We start from the raw sequence: 24,098 nt of genomic DNA on the forward strand, positions 1-24,098 counted from the left end.
TTTCATTTCTACGTAACTATTGCATCCTACATCTGCTCTAATCTGTTTGTCATATTCATACCTTGGTCTACCCCTAGCGTTCTTGCCACCTACACTTCCTTCAAAAACCAACTGAACAAGTCCTGGGTGTCTTAAGATGTGTCCTATCATTCTATCTCTTCTTCTCATCAAATTTAGCCAAATCGATCTCCTCTCACCAATTCGATTCAGTATCTCTTCATTCGTGATTCGATCTATCCATCTCACCTTCAGCATTCTTCTATAACACCACATTTCAAAAGCTTCTATTCTCTTTCTTTCTGAGCTAGTTATCGTCCATGTTTCACTTCCATACAATGCCACGCTCCACACAAAAGTCTTCAAAAACATCTTTCTAATTCCGATATCAATGTTTGAAGTGAGCAAATTTCTTTTCTTAAGAAAGCTCTTCCTTGCTTGTGCTAGTCTGCATTTTATGTCCTCCTTACTTCTGCCATCGTTGGTTATTTTACTACCCAAGTAACAATATTCATCTACTTCCTTTAAGACTTCGTTTCCTAATCTAATATTTCCTATATCACCTGCCTTCGTTCGACTGCACTCCATTACATTTGTTTTGGACTTATTTATTTTCATCTTGTACTCCTTACCTAAGACTTCATCCATACCATTCAGCAACTTCTCGAGATCTTCTGCAGTCTCAGATAAAATAACAATATCATCGGCAAATCTCAAGGTTTTGATTTCCTCTCCTTGGACTGTGATTCCCTTTCCAAATTTCTCTTTGATTTCCTTTACTGCCTGTTCTATGTAAACATTGAAAAGGAGAGGGGACAAACTGCAGCCTTGCCTCACTCCTTTCTGGATTGCTGCTTCTTTTTCAAAGCCCTCGATTCTTATCACTGCAGACTGATTTTTATACAGGTTGTAGATAATTCTTCGTTCTCGGTATCTGATCCCTATCATCTTCAGAATCATAAATAGCCTGGTCCAATCAACATTATCGAATGCCTTTTCTAGATCTACGAATGCCATGTACGTGGGCTTGTCCTTCTTGATTCGATCCTCTAAGATCAGACGTAAAGTCGGGATTGCTTCACGTGTTCCTACATTTCTTCTGAAGCCAAATTGATCTTCCCCCAACTCAGCTTCAACTTGTTTTTCCATTCTTCTGTAAATAATACGTGTTAAAATTTTGCAGGCATGAGATACTAAACTAATAGTGCGGTAGTTTTCACACCTGTCAGCACCGGCTTTCTTGGGAATAGGTATAACAACATTCTGCCGAAAATAAGATGGGACTTCTCCTGTCTCATACATCTTGCACACTAAATGAAATAACCTTAGCATGCTGGTTTCTCCTAAGGCAGTCAGTAATTCAGAGGGAATATCATCAATTCCAGGTGCCTTGTTCCTATTTAGGTCACTCACAGCTCTGTCAAACTCTGACCTCAAAATTGGGTCTCCCATTTCATCAGCATCAACAGCCTCTTCATGTTCCAGAACGAAATTATCTACATCGTTACCTTGATACAACTGTTGGATATGCTCCTGCCATCTTTCTGCTTTGTCTTCTTTCCCTAGAAGTGGCTTTCCATCTGAGCTCTTAATATTCATGCACCTAGATTTCCTTTCTCCAAAGGTTTCCTTGATTTTCCTGTATGCAGCATCTACCTTTCCCAGGACCATACAGCCTTCGACATCCTTGCACTTCTCCTTCAGCCATTCTTCCTTAGCTACCTTGCACTTTCTATCCACTTGATTCTTTAATCGCCTGTATTCTTTTCTGCCCTCTTCATTTCTAGCATTCTTGTATTTTCGTCGTTCATCAATCAGGTCTAGTATCTCCTGAGTTATCCACTGATTCTTAGTTGATCTTTTCTTCCTTCCTAACATTTCTTCAGCAGCCCTACTGACTTCATTTTTCATGACTCTCCACTCTTCCTCTACTGTGTTTCTTTCGGCCTTTTCATTTAGTCCTTGTGCAACATGTTCCTTGAAACGATCCATCACACTCTTTTCTTTCAACTTGTCTAGATCCCATCTTTTTGCATTCTTTCCTTTCTTCAATTTCTTCAACTTCAGATGGCATTTCATGACCAACAAGTTGTGGTCAGAGTCCACGTCTGCTCCTGGGAAAGTTTTACAATCCAAAACCTGGTTTCTGAATCTCTGCCTAATCATAATGAAGTCTATTTGATACCTTCCAGTGTCTCCAGGTCTCGTCCATGTATACAGCCGTCGTTTGTGGTGTTTGAACCAAGTATTGGCGAGGACTAAATTATGGTCAGTGCAGAATTCAACCAGCCGACTTCCTCTTTCGTTCCTTTGTCCCAATCCAAATTCTCCTACTGTGCTACCTTCTCTTCCCTGGCCTACCACTGCGTTCCAGTCTCCCATCACAATTAGATTCTCGTCACCTTTGACATATTGTATTAAAGCTTCTATCTCCTCATATATTCTTTCAATTTCTTCATCATCCGCTGAACTAGTAGGCATATAGACCTGCACTATTGTGGTGGGCATTGGTTTGGTGTCTATCTTGGCGACAATAATTCTTTCACTATGCTGGTCGTAGTAGCTTATCCGCTGCCCTATTTTCTTATTCATTATTAAACCAACTCCTGCATTACCCCTGTTTGATTTCGTGTTGATAATTCGGTAGTCGCCTGACCAAAAATCCTGTTCTTCCTGCCAACGTACTTCACTTATACCAACTACATCTAACTTTAGCCTATCCATCTCCCTTTTCAGATTCTCTAACCTACCACAACGATTCAAACTCCTAACATTCCACGCTCCGACTCGCAGAATGTCAGTATCCATCTTCCTGATGATCGCCCCCTCTCGTGTAGTCCCCACCCGGAGATCCGAATGGGGGACTAGTTTACCTCCGGAATATTTTACCCGGGAGGAAGCCATCATCAGTACATCTTTCATACAGAGAGAGCTGCATGTCCTCGGGAGGTGGTTACGGCTGTAGTTTCCCGTTGCTTTCAGCCGTGTAGCAGTATCAACACAGCTAAGCCATGTTGAGTATTATTACAAGGCCGTATCAGTCAATCATCTAGACTGCCGCCCTTGCAACAACCGAAAGGCTGCTACCCCCCTTTCGATGAACCATTCGTTAGTCTGGTCTCTCAACAAATACCCATCCGATGTGGTTGCACCTGCGGCTCGGCTATCTGCATCATTGGGACACGCAAGCCTCCCCACCGCGGCAAGGTCACATGGAATTCAATCTCGGTGTTCTGCAGTTTATATACATGTATATACAAGTCACCTGTCTCTCCCGTACTTTTCTCTATGTTCAGAAAAGAATTTACCAGTCTACATAGTCAAAAAAAATTCCAAATCAATGAAGGTCACATGCACTTTATGTTCACTTCAAGTCTTCTTTCCAAAATTAAACGAAGTACTAGAATTGTTTTCCGGGTACCCTTACCTAATCTAAATTAGAACTGATCATCTGTAACATATAATTCTACTTTTTTTATATTCTTGATTAATGCTGATCACAAAAGTCATGTGAACTTGCATAATGAATACACTTGTGTGTCCTCGCATCTGCTACTCGATACCAGAAGCTAAGATTTCTATTCCAAAGAATTTTATCAATGGCAGATGAAAATACAGCATCCTTGATAATATCAATGGCAAGGAAGATCCAAATCTCTCTTGTAAATAGGGTTTTTACAGTTTGGACATTGAAATATTTACCTTGCTTAAAAGTAATGGTGAAAAACATACAGTACTTAACAGAAAGACTATGATGGGCATGAAAATTAAAAACTCCCTAAGCCTTGCAGATTTAATATCATCGGGGAGGGAAGAGAACAAGAGTTGGCCAAGGAAAGATAGAAGTAAGTAGACTGGCACTAAGTGGCCACAATGCAAGGCTCAGCCATGGTGTCCCTGGGTGCCCACCACACTGTCAAGTTGAGAGCCCTTGGGGTCCCTCACCTCTCCCGATATATAAGAGATACTGTGGATGTATTCTACAGGCCCCACCCACAAGGTGTTTAGTGGGCTTACTTGTGTTTATTTTGAAGATATGAAGTAAGTAACTTTGAAGTAAGTTTTGAAGATTTTAGAGATCAATTAAAATGATTTTTTTAATTAATGCATGCATTCATTATTGTTGCAATTTGCTGAGAAGGAAGCAACCGTGGCCTTAATTAAGACACAGCCCCAGCACTTGCCTGGTGTGAAAATGGGAAATCACAGAAAACCATCTTCAGGGCTGCCGACAGTGGGGTTCGAACCCACCATCTACCGAAAGCAAGCTCACAACTGCGCGACCCTAACCACACGGCCACTTGTTAGACTGATAAAAATCCACATGTGATAATACAAAAAAAACAAACATTTTTCTTACATATGGTTAAATTTGCTGAATATCTTTCAAGGCCAAGCAAACTGACCAGCAGCTGTTGATGACTAAGAACGGGTAAGAAAACTATTTATATCTGTGCGTCTAGTGTTTCCAAGATATGTGCAGGAATACAATACGGAACTCTGATAATTAGGAGGAAGTATTTTCTAACGTGTCTCAAACACGAGGAATGCACCAGTCTTCGCACCCACCCCTACGCAAGTAATCCACCACTGCTACCCCAAGGTCAAGTACTAGAAGGGGTTGGAAACAACAGTTATATAACTTAATATAACTTTCCGCTTCAGTACAGAATTTTTTTTTTTTTTTTTTTTTACAATTGGCTTTACGTCGCACTAACACAGATGGGTCTTGGGGTGACAACGCAACACGAAAGAGCTAGGAGGCATCTGCTTGGTGTGAAAATGGGAAACCATGGAAAACTATCTTCAGGGCTGCCGATAGTGGGATTTGAACCCGCTATCTCCCGAATGCAAGCTCACAGCTGCATACCCCTAAGTGTATTCTTAATTCAGTCAGTGAATGAACTTGGAAAAGACATGTTTGTCAGATGGGCATGTTTTATTTTGTAAATTGTGCAGTGAGTGAGGAAAGAAAGATTGTTGTACAGCAACACATTAAATGAGGAAAATAACTGAAGGCTGTGACGACTGCAAAGAACAAGAAGTATTCCGAGGTTCTTCGGAGACGAAGCCTTAACACTACATTCAGCAAATCACACCTGTAAATGAAGAGATAATTAGAAGATAATTATTTCTGTAAAAACAAAATCTGTGTAGTGAATAGAATAGGGATGTATTACTTATAACATCAGTACATATTCTCCAGAATGCAGTTTGGACAGATATTTTAAAGCCATTGTTTATTTATTTTATAGCATTTTTCCATAAATTTAAGGGCATTTTGTTGGTCATTGTCAGTGATATTTTAGGTCATCAACATCCATCCCCTAGTTATAACTGTTAGTGTTTAGGTTCCTGTGAGTTTAGCTGTGTACACAATGCCTTGTTCACTTTGAGATGATGATGATGAGGGTGATTTTCTTGCCGAAAGTGACTGATAACCGGGAAAGCGAAAACTACGAAACAGGAAACTCTATGCCTACTGTCCACACTTCATCAGTAACAGTGATTACGATGATGACTACAGAGAGATTCTTTCACCTGAGCAACCCCTTCCTATACCATTCTAGTATAATGAGCCTGTAGTGCCAAAACCTCATGCCATCCTCCAATCGCCTCTTGCAGCTTATTTCCTTTTACTCTGTACAGACAATCTCTTTGCGCTAATGGTGACAGAATCTAACCAGTATGTCCAGCAATTCTTTGCAAGTAAAGCAGGTAATGTTCTTGTCTCTTTGAAGAATGGGACCAGAATAACAGTGCATGAAAAAGGAAGGATTTCTGGCAAGCATTTTAAACATGACAATATCATGTACAACTACCATAAACTTATATTGGTCTTCACTGTCTTCACAAAAAATCTCATGGTTTGAAAAAATGTTTGTTACAAATTGGTTCACACTCTTATTATAATTCATCTCGTGAACAATGAGAGGTTACCATGCCCAGGTCCAGGTGAAACAAGCTACGACCCTTAAGCTAAACATGAGCCATTGGTAGACCACAGCAATAGGGTATTGAGGCCCCACTACATACTTCATCAGGAAATTAGTATTCATGACAGCTTAGTAGACACTTATAGGTCTATTAAAACAATGTGCGTGTTCTGACAGCTCCCAGCACATGGCAAGCAAAGGAGCAGAAGCGCTGTGTTGCCACATGATCCAGCTGGAGTTACAACAATCACAATCAAAGCCTCTCGCTCTGCACTAGGCGCTTGGGTAATATCCATGAATGGGAATCATGAGCGCGCCAGAAGAACATTAAATATTGTTGCTATTATTTCAAGGTGGCACAGCAGAATTATTTTTTTTTACGTCGCACCGACACAGATAAGTCTTACGGCGACAATGGGATAGGAAAGGCCTAGGAGTGGGAAGGAAGTGGCCGTGGCTTTAATTTAAGTACAGCTCCGGTATTTGCCAGGTGTGAAAATGGGAAACCATGGAAAAACATCTTCAGGGCTGCCAACAGTGGGGTTCAAACTCACCATCTCCCGCATGCAAACTCAGAGCTGCCCGCCCCTAACTGCGTGGCCAACTTGCCCGGTAGCAGTAATTCTATCAAGTCACATATCGTAAGACATACTCCTCATTTCCCTCCCTCACAGGCTTTTATCAGTCTATCTATGAACTATCAATTTCATTATTTATTTTTTTTGTAGATTTCAGCAGCAGAAAGCACTTTGACTGGCCTGCTCAACATTCTGGGTTCAAATCCGAGTGAGAATGAGAGAAATATCAGAGAGTTTTTTTGTATATATAAAGAGGAGAAATCTGTAGGACCCTGCCATAGGAGTTGGCACAATTTAAGATGCTAGCTATAACTGAAATGAGAGTTGTGATAGGCAAAAGTCCGCATTTCATATTGTCATTTTGAATAACTTTCAACTCGTGATCATTAGTCATGGGACCTCTTTTTTATTGAAATCCTTAAAGGAAAAGAACCTTATGTATTATAACCACAGGTCATGATTCTTAATTTCTAAAATCTCACGAGCTTTGTCCAAAATTTTAAAAATCAAAGCCCATTCCCACCTTAATGAGAGAGAGACACAGAAGAAGAATTTTAAGGAACCAAAAATAATACACATTATCATAATTTCAAAGGGTGCTGGAAACACCTGTTACACTTTGAAGTGAAGTCCTACCACATGAAGGGAGGTTCGAAGGGGTGATGCACTACCATAAAACAATATATTTTCTAAGACTGCTGTGTAGTTTCCGTAGTGTTGGGTGTTCCTTTCTCTTGTAATAGGCATATACAAGCTGTCACTCCTTCCTGGAAACCATCTATATTGGTTACTCATTTGGCATAGCGCCGAGTTTTGCCTGGTGTTGATAAACCATCATGTGATGGTCCAGATACATTCTCTCCCTCTCTTTCCCTTTTCCCTTCTTCCCAAGTCGTCTTTCCTTTTTCTTTCGCTATTCTAATTACTCTAGCTTGAGGTATCTTTATTAACATCTATCACTGGGCCTCCATTTTTCCTTTCAGCCCCATAATATTCCCGTAAGGCACAAACCATATTGAGAGTGTGACCACGAATAACTAAGCCATGCCTCCCCATTACACTTACCTTTTTTCAAGGTAAATGATATCTCGGTCACCCTTAATGTCATTTAGCGTCGCTTTGAATGGGTTGCAACATTCTGTAGTTCGTAAATAACAAGGTGTTAAAAATTATGCTATACTATACAATACTAACATTTACACTACGCAAAAATGCCAATCTTGATAACGATACACTTACTAACATGAAGATGAATACAATAGCATTATAAATATATGTAGGTGATTTCAAAAACATATTATACAGATAATGATGTTATCACTCAAAGCAGACACTGTTATATAGCCCAGGCACATGCACTACGGTATACTAATTGGGGTAGAAACTTGGTATGCACAACGTAAGTTTTATAGCATCGTAAGGATTTGATATGTTACAAATCTTACGTGGAATACCTTGTAGAGGAGAGATGTGTTCACTGCGAAAGCCAGGGACCCACCCGCTGTCCCCCAGAAGTACTTTTATAACCTAATACAATTTATCCCGCGCCATTGTTCATCACTTAACTACGCAGTAACATTTACATTGGCTGAGACACAATCAGATATGACATCACTCTCAGCAATCAAGTAAAATGACTTCTGTTACTAACCCGTGAACAATAGATACACAACTGACTCTGCTATCACCGTACGAAATGCTAGAGGCCTAAGAGCCGCTTCGCAGCCCTAACCTGGGGGCTTATACCCCCAGACCCCTTTTACTTGATCGTAGTCCAATGGCTTTGTCACCAACCGGACCTCACCAATCCCGACCAATGGCTTTGTCACTAGCCAGACCTAACCATCCCGACCAATGGCTTTGTCACCATACGAGATTCGTAAATTAAAAAGTAGCGCCTCTGCACCAAACACTGTACGACTAATTCTTAAGATCAACAGTTGGCAGCACTGTCCACCACGCGATCCTGACCATAGTGAGAAGTCAGCGAGAGACAAACAAATGATAGTGCAATCGCTCCTGGATGTATGTGCTGAAAAATTGTTGTAGTTAACTTTTGCCCTAATTGGCAACATGGAACTCGGATCAGCCGCCTCACGCAGCTTTAAGACAAAGCAAGTAGGAAAAGGGAGAGCGTGTGTCCACCTGGGACTGGCTTAAATGGGAGGTGTGTGTACTGGTTGCCATAGTAACTGCTATCTCTTACTACCAAGCTGGGAGCTGTCATAATATGCTCATTGTTTTAATAGAACTGTAGGACTAGTCTTGTACAGTATCTGCCAAACAAACATCACCACCCATGTGGTATCAGGTTTTGGATGATCTGCGACTCAGTCTCAAAATATTGCTTGGGACATTTTATATAATGAGGTGCCAAATCACAAGGATAATATACTCAAGAATAGATTGAGTTATGCTGTTGTAAGTAAGCTCGCACATATAGGGAATTATTTTAACAGGGGATACCATGGTTTTGCTGACAATTATTTTATATCTGTACCACATGTTCGTCACCTCTACATATATTACTGAGATTGTAACGAAAAACAGAAAACATTTATCCCAACAGATTAAAACTGTTTTCAGAGAAAGAAAACCCAGAAACATCCTGTCATTCTTCTGTCAAGTTCTTCCAAACTGAAAAAATCCAGATGGAAAGACAAAACCAGTAATTACTACATACAGTAAGTTTATGGAAAGAATTGATACCTTTGGCATGATGCTGGTACACCTTGATGAAAGACTATTGCTGAAAGACTAACCATGTAGTACTGAAAAAAAAAGGTAACTTAACATAATAGCTGGGATGGTATTGACAATTAAATCCAGTACAAGGAAATTTCAGCAGACACGGGAAGTTGAAATCAAGACTGGACTACACAGTGGAAATCGAGAGGTTGACCGAAGAACAGATGGAGATAAAAGTAACATCCACCGATAAAATAAAGTGACCACGGGGTCACAGAAAGCTGCCCAGTATAGAGATCTCAAACTGTGCACCCAGTGCTAAGGAAAGGAGGAGGTCATGCACAGTCTGCAATAACTGTAACAGGGGCCCTTCATGGGGAGCCTCACAATGCCCAGATGCCAGGTGATGAAGGTATTTGTACGGAATTTTTCCAAAAATCTTGTAGCCCTCGGACAATTACCTGCACAAAAAAAACTTTATGATGGTAATGATGCTTGTTGTTTAAAGGGGCCTAACATCTAAGATCATCGGCCTCTAATGGTCCGAGATGGACGACATGATATGATAATTAAAATTTTAAAATTTATTCACTGACTGGAGTTTAAAATAAACGGTGATGAAAAATGATTATGAGATTAAAACAATCAGTGGATCTAATTTGCAATGCCTTATTTTGTAATAAAATTATAGAAAATACAGGTGACAATGGAATAATGCATTGCCTGGAAGTAGAGATATATATATTATTCAAGTTAACCCCTTAACTGGGGAATAGTTTCATAACATCAACCAGCCAGTGGGTAATTATTCAGCGCAATGCACACTTTTGGAATGGGTACAGTAGCGTGCGGCAGATGTAAAAAAAAAAAAAAAAAAAAAAAAAATCCCATGGCACTACAGCCCTTGCAGGGCCTTCGCCTACCAAGCGAACGCTGCTCAGCCCGAAGGCCTGCAGATTACGAGGTTCATGTGGTCAGCACGACGAATCCTCTCGGCCGTTATTCTTAGCTTTTGAGACCGGAGTCGCTATCTCACCATCAGATAGCTCCTCAATTCTAATCACTTAGGCTGAGTGGACCTCAAACCAGCCCTCAGGTCCAGGTAAAAATCGCTGACCTGGCTGGGAATCAAACCCGGGGCCTCCGGGTAAGAGGCAGGCTCGCTACCCCTACATCACGGGCCGGCGTAGATGTAAATACTCAAGAGAAAAATATACTTTACTTGATTTATTTAAATTATGAGTGATATAGTAGAAATTAAATAGCATTATGTTATTACCGTTTTTCTTGTAAACCCGTAAATATATACATATATACACAGTGTTTTCATACAAAAGTGAATTTAAAAAGTGTTCCTTTCATTATGATGACATTTTCCAAGTTTTCAGATATGCATCAATAGGGTCTACATACTTTCTGGTTCATAGGTCATTCAGAAATTGCGCACAGTGTGGTAAACACGGAAGCTAGGGCAAGCACAAAGTGCCACGTCACATTCCTCACAGTAGAAGACAGTTTCCCGTCGCCTCTGGTTTGACAGGCACACAACACAACGTTTTCTTGAGTGATTCCTACATCCGGTCGGCGGATTCTCAAATAATTCAACGTCTTTCCTAACCAGGCCATTATCACGTCACAAGGAACAGTTTACCATCATATACAGACTAATTTACAAAAAGTTATCAGAACATGGACAATGGAGTTTGCAGAACAACTGTATTGTAGTAACAACAACGACAACGACAACAACTCGTAAATTCAGTTATTTCAATGTATATATACACAAATAAATTCTTTACGAAGAATTTGGCGCGGACCTTACGAGGCAACACGAGACAGCTGTTGGACTGCCGCCTAGGCGCGAACTACCCGACTGGCGTGAGACCGGATAAAAATGAATAGGACAGCAATAATCACATCTAATATGAATGGAATTTGTTTTAAATTACGATAGTAGATGGCAGAAGTGATTAAGAATAGTCAGACGCCTATAGGAAGCTAACCCTACATAAGAACACATTTAAAAGTACAAGAATGCCTAAAGGCGTCAAACCCAATACTCATGCGACAGCTGTTGACGCCTTTAGGTGTCAAACCCAGTTAAGGGGTTAAAGTTAAAATAACACATTAAAGTACGCTAACACGAACTAAAATAGGTCAATGCGATAAAAGCGCAGTTAACAGAAATACACTAAGACAAAGGAAATTATTAACACAATAAAAAAGACCACTATACCTCATGAAACGGATGACAAGGTCTACTGACTGCTCATAGTCGGGCAGGATGAGGGAGATGGTACTCGGGAGTATGAGACTATGGTGCAGGTCGACCAGGTCCTCGCACTCCATAAGGATGTGTACCATGGTATGATGATCACCGCAAGTACACACCGGAGGGGGTTCTCCTTTCAGTAAATAGGAGTGCGTTACTATACCGTGGCCGATCCGAAGACATAATACCACTGCTTCCCTCCGAGAAGCCCGAAGGGAAGTCCTCTCCATACCTTCGTTGCACCTTTTATCGCTCTCAGCTTATTTGGAAGTGGAGTGGCCTGCCACTCCATCTCCCAATGGGACATAACGAAATGTCACAGCTGAGAGCGAATATCACTTGCTCGAACCTTGTAAGACAACGGGGGCGATGTAACTGCCTCCTTGGCAGCCTTATCAGCAAACTCATTTCCCTCTATATACATGTGACTTGAGAGCTCCATAAACGTGATTCTGGTGCCAGCATCCGAACACCCGGCCAGCAAGTCCTGGATCCGTGCACCAGAGGGTGCTGACGAAAACAGGTATCAATAGACTGTGGCGAGCTCAAGGAGTCAGTACACACCAGAAAGCGTACTGCAGAGGTTCACAGATAGCATAGAGCTCTGCTGTATACACACTACAGGTTTCTGGGAGAGCAAAAAGGAACCTATCATTATAGACAACGAAGGCACAGCCCACTTTCGTTTCTGCCCTCAAACCATCCGTGTAAACGAAAACTGAACCTGGATACCAGCCAACAACGGACAGGAAGACCCTTCGATTTATCGAAGGGTCCATGTTTTCCTTCGGGCCAGTGTGCAGATCCAGGATTATTTCAGGTCGTCGTATTATCCACGGAGGTACCCCACTTGGTTGTCTGACAAGGCAGGGAACAGAAGGTACGTCAAGCAATCTGTGACTGCTATCCAAGCGTATTACAACCGACCATGTTGCTCAAGGATAAGCAGCGTACAACCGACAGTTTCCATTGTGGAATATAAAAAGGTAACTTGGGTGAAGTGGCATCTGTCATAAATTTGCAGCATAGGACAGAAGCCTTTTCTGGTGCCTCAGCTGTTGAGGCGGCACACCAGATTCAGCAAGCAGGCTAGCAATGCGACTTGTACGATAAGCTCCAGTTGCCAACCTAACCCCGCTGTGGTGGATGCTATTCAGTTTTGCATGGACGGTTTGCCTTGCTGATCCATATGCTGCACTGCTGTAGTCTAACCTGGATAAGATATGTGTCCTATAAAATCGTAGGAGCACCATGTGGTCAGCCCCCCCAATTAGTACTGCTAAGAAACTTCAAAATATTCAACTTCTTAGTGCATTGCACTTTTAACTGCCGCACATTTGGCTCCTACCATAATTTGCTATCAAAAAGGAGCCCAAGGAATCGGTAAGTGTCAACTACGGGAAGAGCGACATTTCCTAAATAAAGCTCAGGATGCAGGTGAAGAGTGCGCTTCCAGCAAAAGTGCATAACACAGGTCTTTGCGCTTGAAAACCGAAAGTCATGTTCTAAAGTCCACTGTTCCACTCTCTTAATAGCTTGCTGTAATTGTCGCTCTGCGACTGCCATATTATGCAAGCTATAATGCAGAGCAAAATCGTCCACATACAGCGACGGTATTACTGCTGGACCAGCAGCAGCGACAATACCGTTAATGGCAATCGCGAAGAGAGTGACACTAAGAACCGATCCCTGTGGGACTCCGTTTTCTTGAACGTGGTATTGTGAATATGCCCTCCTTACTCGGACACGGAATAGACTGAGGGACAAAAAATTTGCAATAAATACCAGCAAGTTACCTCGGAATCTCCATTGATGCAGGACTGAAAGGATACCGTATCGCCATGTGGTGTCATAGACCTTTTCCAAGTCAAAGAAAACAGCCACCAAATGCTGTTTGCGGAGAAATGCATCCTGGATAGAACTCTCCAGGCATACCAAGCGGTCAGCAGTCGAGCGAGCAGCTCAAAAACCACATTGGTACTCGGACAAAAGTCCTTGTTTCTCCAGACACCACACAAGTCTGTGATTTACCATCCTCTCAAATAGCTTACACAAACAGTTAGTAAGACAAATAGGTCTGTAACTTCCTGCATACTTAAGAGTTTTTGTCAGGCTTGAGGACAGGAATGACTATGCCCTCTCGCCAGTGAGATGGAAACTCGCCCTCTACCCAGATTCTGTTGAACACACGAAGGAGATATAACAGACGATCATCACTAAGGTCAGAAAAATAAAAACTACCTATCAAATAAGCTATTAATAAATTGTATTTTAGGAACCCCAAAGAAGATAAATATTCAGAAATTGTTCCTTTTTCAAAATTAAATACTGCCTTTTGACTGCATCAATATTTTGATCATATTTCTGACAGACAAAATCCCTTTGAAAAGGGTTAGTATTAAAATTAAGCCAGGAAGTATAGAGGTTAAGGATTCTGTATCTTATTTTGCTTGTATTGCAAACTTTTTTGTTTGAAGGAGTGAATAAACATTTAATTGAACATATTCTAGCCTGCCTTGTGTGAAGTCTAAATGGTCTCGCATCATGGTTAGCTGACTGGTTTGGGTCTTGTTGCTCGAAGGAAAATTTGCCATCAGGATGTCAGCTTGCACTAATCAGATTGTGTGCTAGAAGCCTAGATTCAATTCCAAATATCTCTCCACAGTTTCCACGTGGAGTGAGGGCATTTGACGCTGTTGATGGTGATTCGTCTGGTGGATGGGACATTAAGACTTGAGCAGACCCTTTGGTGTCATTTGATAGGAGTAGGCTATGTACCAACACAAGAGTTTCACCCTATCTCTACCTCATAATCATCATCATCATCATCATCATCATCATCATCATCATCATCTCACAGCCAGATGTGCAGGTCATCCATGGGCATTACAGAGACCTACACCAGGTGAGCCGAATACATCCTCAATATGCCTTGGCACTAATAGCTATATGATGAAATTAATTAAATGGTACATAATTTAAAAATATATTTCAAATTTGACTAACAAGCTAAATGATTTAATCTGTGAAACAAAGGGTTTGGAAACTACACATCTACAACAAAACATAAATATCTTATTTATCACCATTTGGAACTTTTCAAAAAGAATTTTAACAAATACTTACATTCTTTCAAATCTATCTTTTTCAAAATTCATGGAAACTGATGTAGGTACAATCCCATACAGTTCAATCTGATATGCATTCCACTTTGCACGCAACACAGATCGAGGAATCTGGCGGATATAGCAGCTTGATACCGTGACAGAAATTCCATGATCCACCAAGAATGTCTCATATTTAAATCCTTTTGCCGTTTGTAATACATTTTTCACTATACCTCTATAACATCGACCTGAATCACGATCTTTCACAGACACCATCTATAGGTTCAAAAAAAGAATGAAACAGCATTACTTTCCAAATAAAATGTGAAAAATCAACCAATTTACAACAATTATTTAAGCAATAATTCATTTACCTCCTCTTCTTCAGGGAGGAAATTGCAACCTTCCCGATGCAGATGGAATTCCTTGAACAAAAAATCTTCAATCTTCTTTACATCATTTGAAGAACTTGATTCCAAGACCCAAAACGTCGAAGCATCAATAACTTGATTGATGGAAACTTGAACACACTTTGAAGGAAGCTGTTTCACCACAGACACACTTGAATCTCGAGACATTGTTCCTATAAGAAACATAATTGTGTTATTAAATAAAAACTACAAAGTAAAGAAAATAGTATTCTATTACACCCTTCATTCCGTGCATGGGAGAAAACTGTCACCTAAGGATTGTTGCTCATTAGTTATTTTTTGTAACACATGCAATCTCTCAACTGATATTGATAAATGTGTATTATTTGAGTTTAAGGTCATTATTCATAGTTGCATTAAGTAACACTTATGTTCTAGTAGAACTTTAATCTCGACTTTAATCCAGATTCTGATATAAGTTGTACTTAATAGCAATTTACTTCATAAAGTCAAACATATTTCCATTCATAGTCATGTATATTGTTTTTATTCAATGAAATAAGTCAAAATCAAGTCTCCCTTGATTTATCCCTGTTTTAACCAGATCTTAACCAGTAAAATAGATGATGGTTTGATGAAATGCCAGAAGATATCATTCAAAAACAATAAATTCATTCTCAAAAGTGGTATTTACAAAATACTAAGAACCTCTTCGTACTTAATGAAAATGAATTCAAAAGGAGATTTAATTTTCATAAAAACATCATTTTGGAGGTAATGCTTCCATGACTTGAATCAGTCTGGCAATACAAAACCAAAAGAGGCTTGCCTGTTCATCCAATATTGCAGTTTCTCTTCTGCCTGAAATTTTATGCCACAGGAAGCTTTCAAGTAAGTTCCTTATTAGGAAATGTTATCAATTAAATATCAAACTTCATTATAGGCTATTAGTTTGGAAGGGTTACCACTCCCAGATATATGTGATACCTGAGACTGCTAAGTGTTTAATCAGACCGCTCCACAGGAATCAGACACCCACCATAGCCTCCCCACTGGGGATTAAACATTACTGATATAAATGGCTAATTTGGAAGAGAAAGTAAGCGAGATGAGGAACATCGTGTGGGCATTTGGATATGACAAGGGCAATAAAAAAAATAAAAAATAAAAAGTAATGTCTAGCTGATAGATTATAGTAGCTAGATTTCTGCAGAAGCATTGATCTGATTAGGGACCAGATTTTTTGAAAATGCATATGCGCATATACATTATGTGGATTTATTGCATATTCTAAACATAACATTCTTCAGCTTATACATTTGAAATTAATTATAATTTAAAACACCTCATAAATTGGTTTTGCCTGCGTGCTGGACATCCTTGTAAGCAACTTGCCGAGTAACAGTTAACGAGATAAAAGTATTTAACCCAAACATGCTGCCTGGCTATTTCAAGAAAGGGATGGGGTGGGGCATTCCTTTCACCATCACAGCGGCCGGTAGCCCAGTGTTAGTTTTGTGAAGAGTTTCTTCAGTTAATGTGTTACTTTATTCTTAGTTCTGCGCCATTTTTCATGGCACGTTATCATTACTCGTGTCCTGGATCGTATTCGAACCTGTATATCTGTTTTTCTTATGCTTGATTCAGTCACTTTACAAAAGTCAATGTTTCCTAGTTTTGTCGTCAGATGGCAGTGCTACGCCATCTTTAATTTCCAGGCCTTGCTTCCTGTCGTAATGATGTAATGATAGTTATTCCTTGTTATTTTCAATGGAACCATGGAGTATAAACAACAACATGGACTCCACACTAAACGAGACCGCTTTTCTGACCTATCAGAAGATTTTTATCAGGTTTAAACTATGATTTTTCCCTATATGACTATTTTAATTGTTCCTTTATATTTCTCAGATATGTATATTTTATTCTATCTATTTGGTACGGTCATTTTTATTTTACCCTTTGGTGCGTGCTGTTCTGTCCTTGAGCGCACGGTTGTGTGTGTGCAGATGTGTCGGGCGAGTTATTTGCCTATTTGATGTACGGTCCCATTACTTCGAATTTATGTGCCTCTACATTTAATCTTCGATTACATGAGTGTTGGTCATTCGTGTCAGATCCTGTAAAATTGGATCTGTATGAATTGTGACCTTACCACCTCGTGTGTCTTAGTTTGCCTATCGCATTAACCTTGTGTTCGATGTTTCTCATTTCTACGTAATACTGTGTCCCTTATATTGAGGCAAACTATTTTGGTAACCCGGCTTGATGGGGAGACCGTTCTGTGTGTAATTGCCCTTGGGACGGACCGATGGCCTCACGCCACATATTCATTATTGTGTTCGGGTGGATGAGGTTGTGCGTGCGTGTTGTATGTATGGATTGGACGGAACAGAAGCCGCACTATATCATGTATATTTTGCCCTTATTAATTCACGTTTTTTTAAATATATATTGCTCCTCCATTATTTGCTCGTACCTGACCGGGCCTTGTGTCTGACTTATTTTTGATGACCGGCATTTTATTTCTCATTCCTGGTTTTCTTTTTCTTATTCTTCTACTTACTTGACTGTTGAATGTGCGCAATCTTGTGGTCTCCAGCGACGGAGGTTCATAACTGATTTTCTCGTCCCCCTTTGTCCCTTTTGACGCCTGTTTGTCTCCTTTCTGAGGGGTCACCTAATGAATGTGTGGGCGTCTTGAAAAAAAAATGGAGAATGAAGCATGAGAATATTGTGGAATTGAACGTTTGGATTTGAGCTTTATTACCGTTCACAATTTGGTGGGAAGCTTGGCCGAGATTAACTTGGATCTTATGCTAAGTGTGTATGTATTTCTTTTTATCATTTTCTATTCAATATCCTACTTTCATGTTTCGTTGATAAATTTTTCTTAATTTACTCTTTCAATAAACTGGGAATGTGTGTGCTAATTCGCTTTTAATTCATAGTAGCATTAGTCCTTTAGTATTATCACTATTATTAAGGGACTGATCTCCAGTTCAAGGCTGATATATTGTCGCTTTTCCCTATCGCGATCGCCGGACCTCGTGTTATTTGTGCACTCATTTCCTCGCGTTTCCCATATTGATACTCTCGTTTGTACTCTTTTTCCGGGATACGAGTGCAGGTATTGGCTCAGTTCTCACAGCCTTTACTAAAAATACCTAAAGAGAAGAGCAGCAGAAAGTATTTATTAAATCAATGGATGTCAGGTAATAGTAATTATTCAACCGATGGTGCTGTCGTCTATTGTCAAGTATGCTTGAAAGAAGTGAAATGTGAGAAGGAATTTTAACTTGAACATGCAAAAACAACTGTGTATATTGTAGCAAAGAAGGGAAAGAATTTTCAGTCAATTTTTGTAAGGATTTAGTATGCAGTAATATTCCCTGGAATAAATTAAACAATCCAGTTTTATAATCATTCCTGAAGAAATACTGTGTAAACCGAAATATCCCAGTCAACTCTTAGAAAAAATTATGTACCTCCTTTGTATGAATCTACTGTGGACTCAATCCATTCTGACACTGGAGAACATTGTATCTGGATATCGGTGGATAAAATAGCTGGTAAATGTGGCTGGTACATAGCGAATTTCATAGTTGGTAAGCTACATCCAGAATAACCCGGCAAACTTCATCTTCTTGCATGAAAAGTACTGGAGAAAACTAACAATAGTACAATAGCACGATGTGTAGGCGATTCTCTGAGACTATTATGGCCAAGTGAAATTGAAAATAATTGTTGCAAGGTGTTTGTAATGGTCACAAATGCAGTAGCTTGTATGTTGAAAGCACCAAAAGCCCTACAAGTATTTTATCCCAACCTTATACACATTATCTGCTTAGCACACGGACTACACCGTATTACGGAAGAAATTGCATAAAATCAACTTCATGGTCCATATCGCACTTTTAACAGATTCACAACTAAGTATTTTTTATTTTCCACCTTGTCGATACATTAGTTGCTTAAGGCAACTTATTGGTTAAAAGTGGTACATATTTTGTATATTATTAACATCTTCAGCCACATAACACTATTTAGATGAATAATTCATATACAGTATTGACAACGTATCAATGCTTTAAGATAATCTTCTTATGCTATTTTTAAGGACACTTTCTCTCAAAGCACTGATACTTTGTCAATATATGAATTTTTCATCTAAACATGTTATGTGGCTGAAGATGTTAATAATATACAAAACATGTACCACTTTTAAACAATAAGTTGCCTTAAGCAACTAATGTATCAACAAGGTGGAAAATACTGCATGCCTGAAGCTGCTCTGCCACCGGAACCTGCCCTAACTAGGTGGAGAACATGGATATCTGCAGTTTCATTTTATCACAAGAATTTCCATCAAGTAAAAGAAATCGTTACAAAACATGAAGATAGTGCATGTGTCCGTGAAGCAAATGTGGTATCTGAAAGTGATTCTATCAAGATGTGAATTTCATCCCAACGCATTTTTCTTCACTTCCGAGAACCACTGAGAGCTTAGAATCTACTGATGCCCTCATCCACGACTCATTTGAACTCGTTCAGAAAACAACGTCTTCAATGAATTCCGTTCCAGGTGAAATTGGTACGAAAATTTAATGAAAGTTAGAAAAGGGGATAAACTCGAACCCAGGATAAAAATTACAAGCTGCTTTAAGTCGCCCCGACACAGTAGGTCTTATGGCGACGATGGGATAGGAAGGGGCTAGGAATGAAAAGGGAGCAGCCGTGGCCTTAATTAAGGTACAGCCCCAACATTTGCCTGGTATAGAAATGGGAAACCACAGAAAACCATCTTCAGGGCTGCTGACAGTGGGGCTCGAACCCACAATCTCCCGAATACTGGATACTGGCCGCACTTAAGCGACTGCAGCTATCGAGCTCGGTCAGGACTAAAAGGGATTCAAACAATTTGCCAGATGAATGTTCGGAACCGTCACTTCAGTTGATGTAAAAAGGTCATTCTTGGCCTATAAAGTTATTTTGAAAAACAATAGATGTAATTTGTCTCCTGGAAACATTGAAAAACTTGCAGTTATCTATTAGGATGTTTCTTTCTGCAGTGAATGTTACATGTAGGCTATAAGTGAGTGAAAAAACTGGCTTATTCATAATTTTTCAATTTTTAATGCATATTTTCTAGTGCATAATTGCATGCATATTTTGATCATTTCTAGGGCATAAAGATCCAGTCCCTCGATCTGATAGTGGGAAATAGATGGTTCCAGAAGAAAAATAATAATGTTATTGGATTTACGTCCCCCAAACCACTTTTATGATTGTCGGAGACTCGAGGTGCTGGAATTTAGTCCCACAGGAGTTCTTTAATGTGCCGGTAAATCTAACGACACGAGGCTGGCGTATTTGCGCACCATCAAATACCACCGGACTGAACCAGCATCGAACCTGCCAAGTTGGGGTCAGAAGGCCAGCACCTCAACCGTCTGAGCCACTCAACCCGGCAGAAGAAATATAGCCAGAAAATAACAAGATATGGATGGCAATCCAGACAACAAAGTCACTGACTGCATGACTATATACTGGTTGAGAAAGGAAACAAAGGAACTGATGGATGTAGCAGCTTTGCCTGGAGATGCTTTCGGGGGAGACCATAGGTGTTCGATTAAGAGCTGATGTAATACCAATATAATGGTCCGTCATTGGACATTATAAACCTTCCCACCAACTCGTTCTTGGTTGCCTGCGTTTCGCCCTCATGTGCCAAGTTGGGCTCATCAGTTGGTCCTTAGCACACCCACCAAGACGCAAGGCTAGCGCACACCATGGAGGCCACTGCATAGGCCACCCGAAGCCACCAGCAGCGCCAATGCTACCGAAATACATTGTAATGTCAAATAATTTGTTCGTATTCTCAATTTTACCTTGGTCATTACTATGTAAAATCATATGCCGACATGATTGGGCTGATAAGTAACATCAAATATTGTGTCGTTTTGTAAGTGTTCTACGCTGTGTAGCCAACCGAATTGGGTGACAGCGTTATGTTTATCAGATTACCAAAGAGTCTTCTGAGATACTGTTGTTAATTTTTTCTTCGATAAGATCCTCATGGCAGCTAACATGTTAAAGAGAAGAAAATGGCTGGCAAAAATCGAAATTACTAAAATTTTGAAGGGGGAAAAAAAGGTAAATCAGTAGGCTAACAGATATCTGGATTTAAAAAACAAAGAGAAAAACGGTACAATAGGAGAAATAAATGCTAGTTAACATTTACCGATGAGCTGCAAAATGAAAAATGAAATGTAAGGGAAAGCATTAGTTTTATTAAAGATGTAAGAAATGAGGCTCCTATGCAGAGGTCTTCAAATATGGAAGGAGTATTTCAAAGAAGTACTCAATGTCAAAAGCAACAGAAACTAAGATGGTGGAGAATTGTTACTGTTAGGAGAAGGAATCAGCAAGGTCAAAAGTGAAAATATCAGTAGCAGACACCGATGAGCAGTAAAGGAAGTTCAATTAGGCAAGCAGCCGGACCTGATAAAATTTATGTCGAGATGATAAAGACCTATTAGGATACAGTGCCTCTACAAACTGTTTACAGCAATTTGGAGAAAGAAGGTACGTGAAGAGTGGGGGAGGGAAGAAAAATACCCATTTTTAAAAAGAGAGACTGGAAAATGTGCTAGAATTGTTACCATTATCCCACACACAGCAAATGTACTGGAAAGGATTCTCGATAAACAAGCTAGGGGAAGGGAGGAGTCCATTGAAGAAGACTAGTTTGGATTTCATACACAGGTCAACTTTTGACCCACTATTTATCATGCAAAAATTGATGGAGAAAAATGGTGTCGAATTTTCCTTAGGGGGAAAAAAAAAAAAAGTCATCATAAATATGTCTTTCAATAAATGAAGAGCAAATTGATAACTATTAATTTATTTGCATTTAACGAATTGTATTCGAAAGACATCTGTATAGAATTTGGAGTCAACAAGTGTATGATTCAGTGCATCGAAAGGGCAAAAGTGACTCTGGGCCTATGAAAATTCCATGAATGAAATAATCAGTTCTCTAGAGTATGATAAGATGAGGCCTCTTTGACAAAAGAGCCTTCTGTATGTCTCTCAGTCATGACCATCCATCAATACTCATATCACAGCCTGCATGGTTGCTAAGTAAGATAGCATCACACATTTTGTATCACTAATTTCAGATGACCAACAACCATAAGACATAGCTTGCACAATTGCTAGGTAACATCGTGACAAACATTTTGTATCACTAATTTCAGATGACCCCCAGCCATACGGCATATTTATGACAAAAGCTGGGAGTATAGAAAAGACCCAATAAAGAAAAGGCATTCAACAGCGTACCACGAGTGTACTAGATCAGCAAAGTTCTAACTGCGATGATCAAAGAAATATACAAGGAATGCATGGTGTTCAGACTACATTAGGGAGAACATAATAGGTTTAAGGTTTAAAACTGGTGAAAGTCTAGGAGTGTGCTGTCACCCATGACATAGTGACAAATCTAGTAAAGAAGTCAAAGCGAGACAATATGGATAAAGCAAACACAATCTTATTTGTAAGTACTGTAAACGAACAACCATGTGTCAATCAAGTCATATACAGAGAGATAGGAAAATGAAAAGGACCACCAATAGGATTAACATAATAGCAGAGTATGAAGATGTGGAAATTGTCCTTGTCCATAAGTGTTTTCATGTTTGTCCTCATCTCCTCATTCTATTGCTCCCCCTTTCCACGCTGATTTGCTATTATGTTTGCCCTATCTCTCTATTTATGACATGACAATATTATTCATGGATGACATAGTGATTTAGGGTAAGGACGAGGAGGAAATCCAGCTACTAGTGGACACATGCTACCAAGCAATTGAGGTGTTCGATATGAAACTCAGCATAGCTAAGAGTAAAACGATACTGTTGTCTAGAGAAGAGCGAGTCGAAAGAGTAATAATTAAAAATACATTAAAAAGACGTCTTTTACCACTAACTGATTTATGACAAAAGCTGACTGATTTCATATTCATCAGTGTTAAAAATTTTATCAGGTATAAATTACACGTGACTCAAATACGTTCTCGACGCTCTGGTTGATGCATGGCACGTGCGAGTGTTTTAAATGACTCTTTACTTTGGAAGCCTATCGGAGCCTTCTATTGAACGCATGCACAAAGACTACATATTGAAGAACCTTCTTTTATTCTTTGAATAGTGAGAGACTTTATGCTTACTTCAATGTATCACTGCGCCAGATTTAATTATTAAGCCGTTACTCTTCTGTTATGGTGATTTATCTTAACACATGGTGTGAATGAACAGTTATAGATTTTTAATGAACATAGTTCAATATGTATCTACAATAGTTTTGATTATTATGTCTTTGCTTATATACAGGGTGGCCCACTTAAACCTTTCACCGCAGATATATCTGGAACAACAAGATATATTGAAAAATGACTTTCACAGGCATGAAGGCAGGGAAGGGGCTAATTAAAGTAAATACTATGAGCCAGTCAAAAACGTAGGAAAATAGTATTTTCAACATCAACTTACGTTTTTTTAAATGGACACTCTGTATTATTTCGTAAGCAATCGTTAATATGAAAAATCACATAAGTAATGGCGTTTGTTTCATCGCAATAGGTCAATTACATCCTGAGATATTGCAACGTGAAGTTGACGCTTGAGATAAACTAAACGTGCAGCAGTTGCACATCCCGAGAGTCAAGCGCGAACCTCACGGTCCTCTTACTCGCGATGCGATTGCCGTACTACAATGCGACAGGCGCTATACTTTATGCTATTTGCACTGTTATCAAGAGGGATGAAAATAAGAGAAGGGTTTCCTGCCACAGCAAAAGGATATGTAAATAACGGTTTCTGTCTTGCGTGTTTTATTTACCTACACAGTACATTGCAGTACTCTGTACTGTACTACTTCAGAATGTACATAATTCGTACAACAAAGTTACTGTAACAAAATTCTCTTATTTTCTTCCCTCTTGATAGCAGTGCAAATAGCATTTAGTACAGCGCCTGTTGCATTGTAGTACGGCAATCATATCGCGAGTAAGAGGACCGATTCGTGCTTGACTCTCGGGATGTGCAACTGCTGCGCGTTTCGTTTATCTCAAGCGTCAACTTCAC

The 24,098-nt window shown here is 39.7% G+C and overlaps 1 protein-coding gene across 3 annotated transcripts in view; it reads right to left on the reverse strand.

Annotated features, from left to right (window-relative positions):
• LOC136877431 (putative ATP-dependent RNA helicase TDRD12) overlaps positions 1–24,098 on the reverse strand; it is an 821,384-nt gene that overhangs the window by 788,578 nt on the left and 8,708 nt on the right. For all 3 annotated transcript variants that reach the window (XM_067151463.2, XM_067151464.2, XM_067151462.2), the window contains exons 2-3: positions 14,953–15,161; positions 14,598–14,854 (exon numbers count right to left, since the gene is read on the reverse strand). In XM_067151463.2, the coding sequence (XP_067007564.2) occupies positions 14,598–14,854; positions 14,953–15,156 (461 nt within the window). In that variant the 5' untranslated portion in view covers positions 15,157–15,161. The remainder of the gene's footprint in view (positions 1–14,597; positions 14,855–14,952; positions 15,162–24,098) is intronic.

Source organism: Anabrus simplex, chromosome 7 (assembly GCF_040414725.1).
Source record: "Anabrus simplex isolate iqAnaSimp1 chromosome 7, ASM4041472v1, whole genome shotgun sequence".
NCBI lineage: Eukaryota > Metazoa > Arthropoda > Insecta > Orthoptera > Tettigoniidae > Anabrus > Anabrus simplex.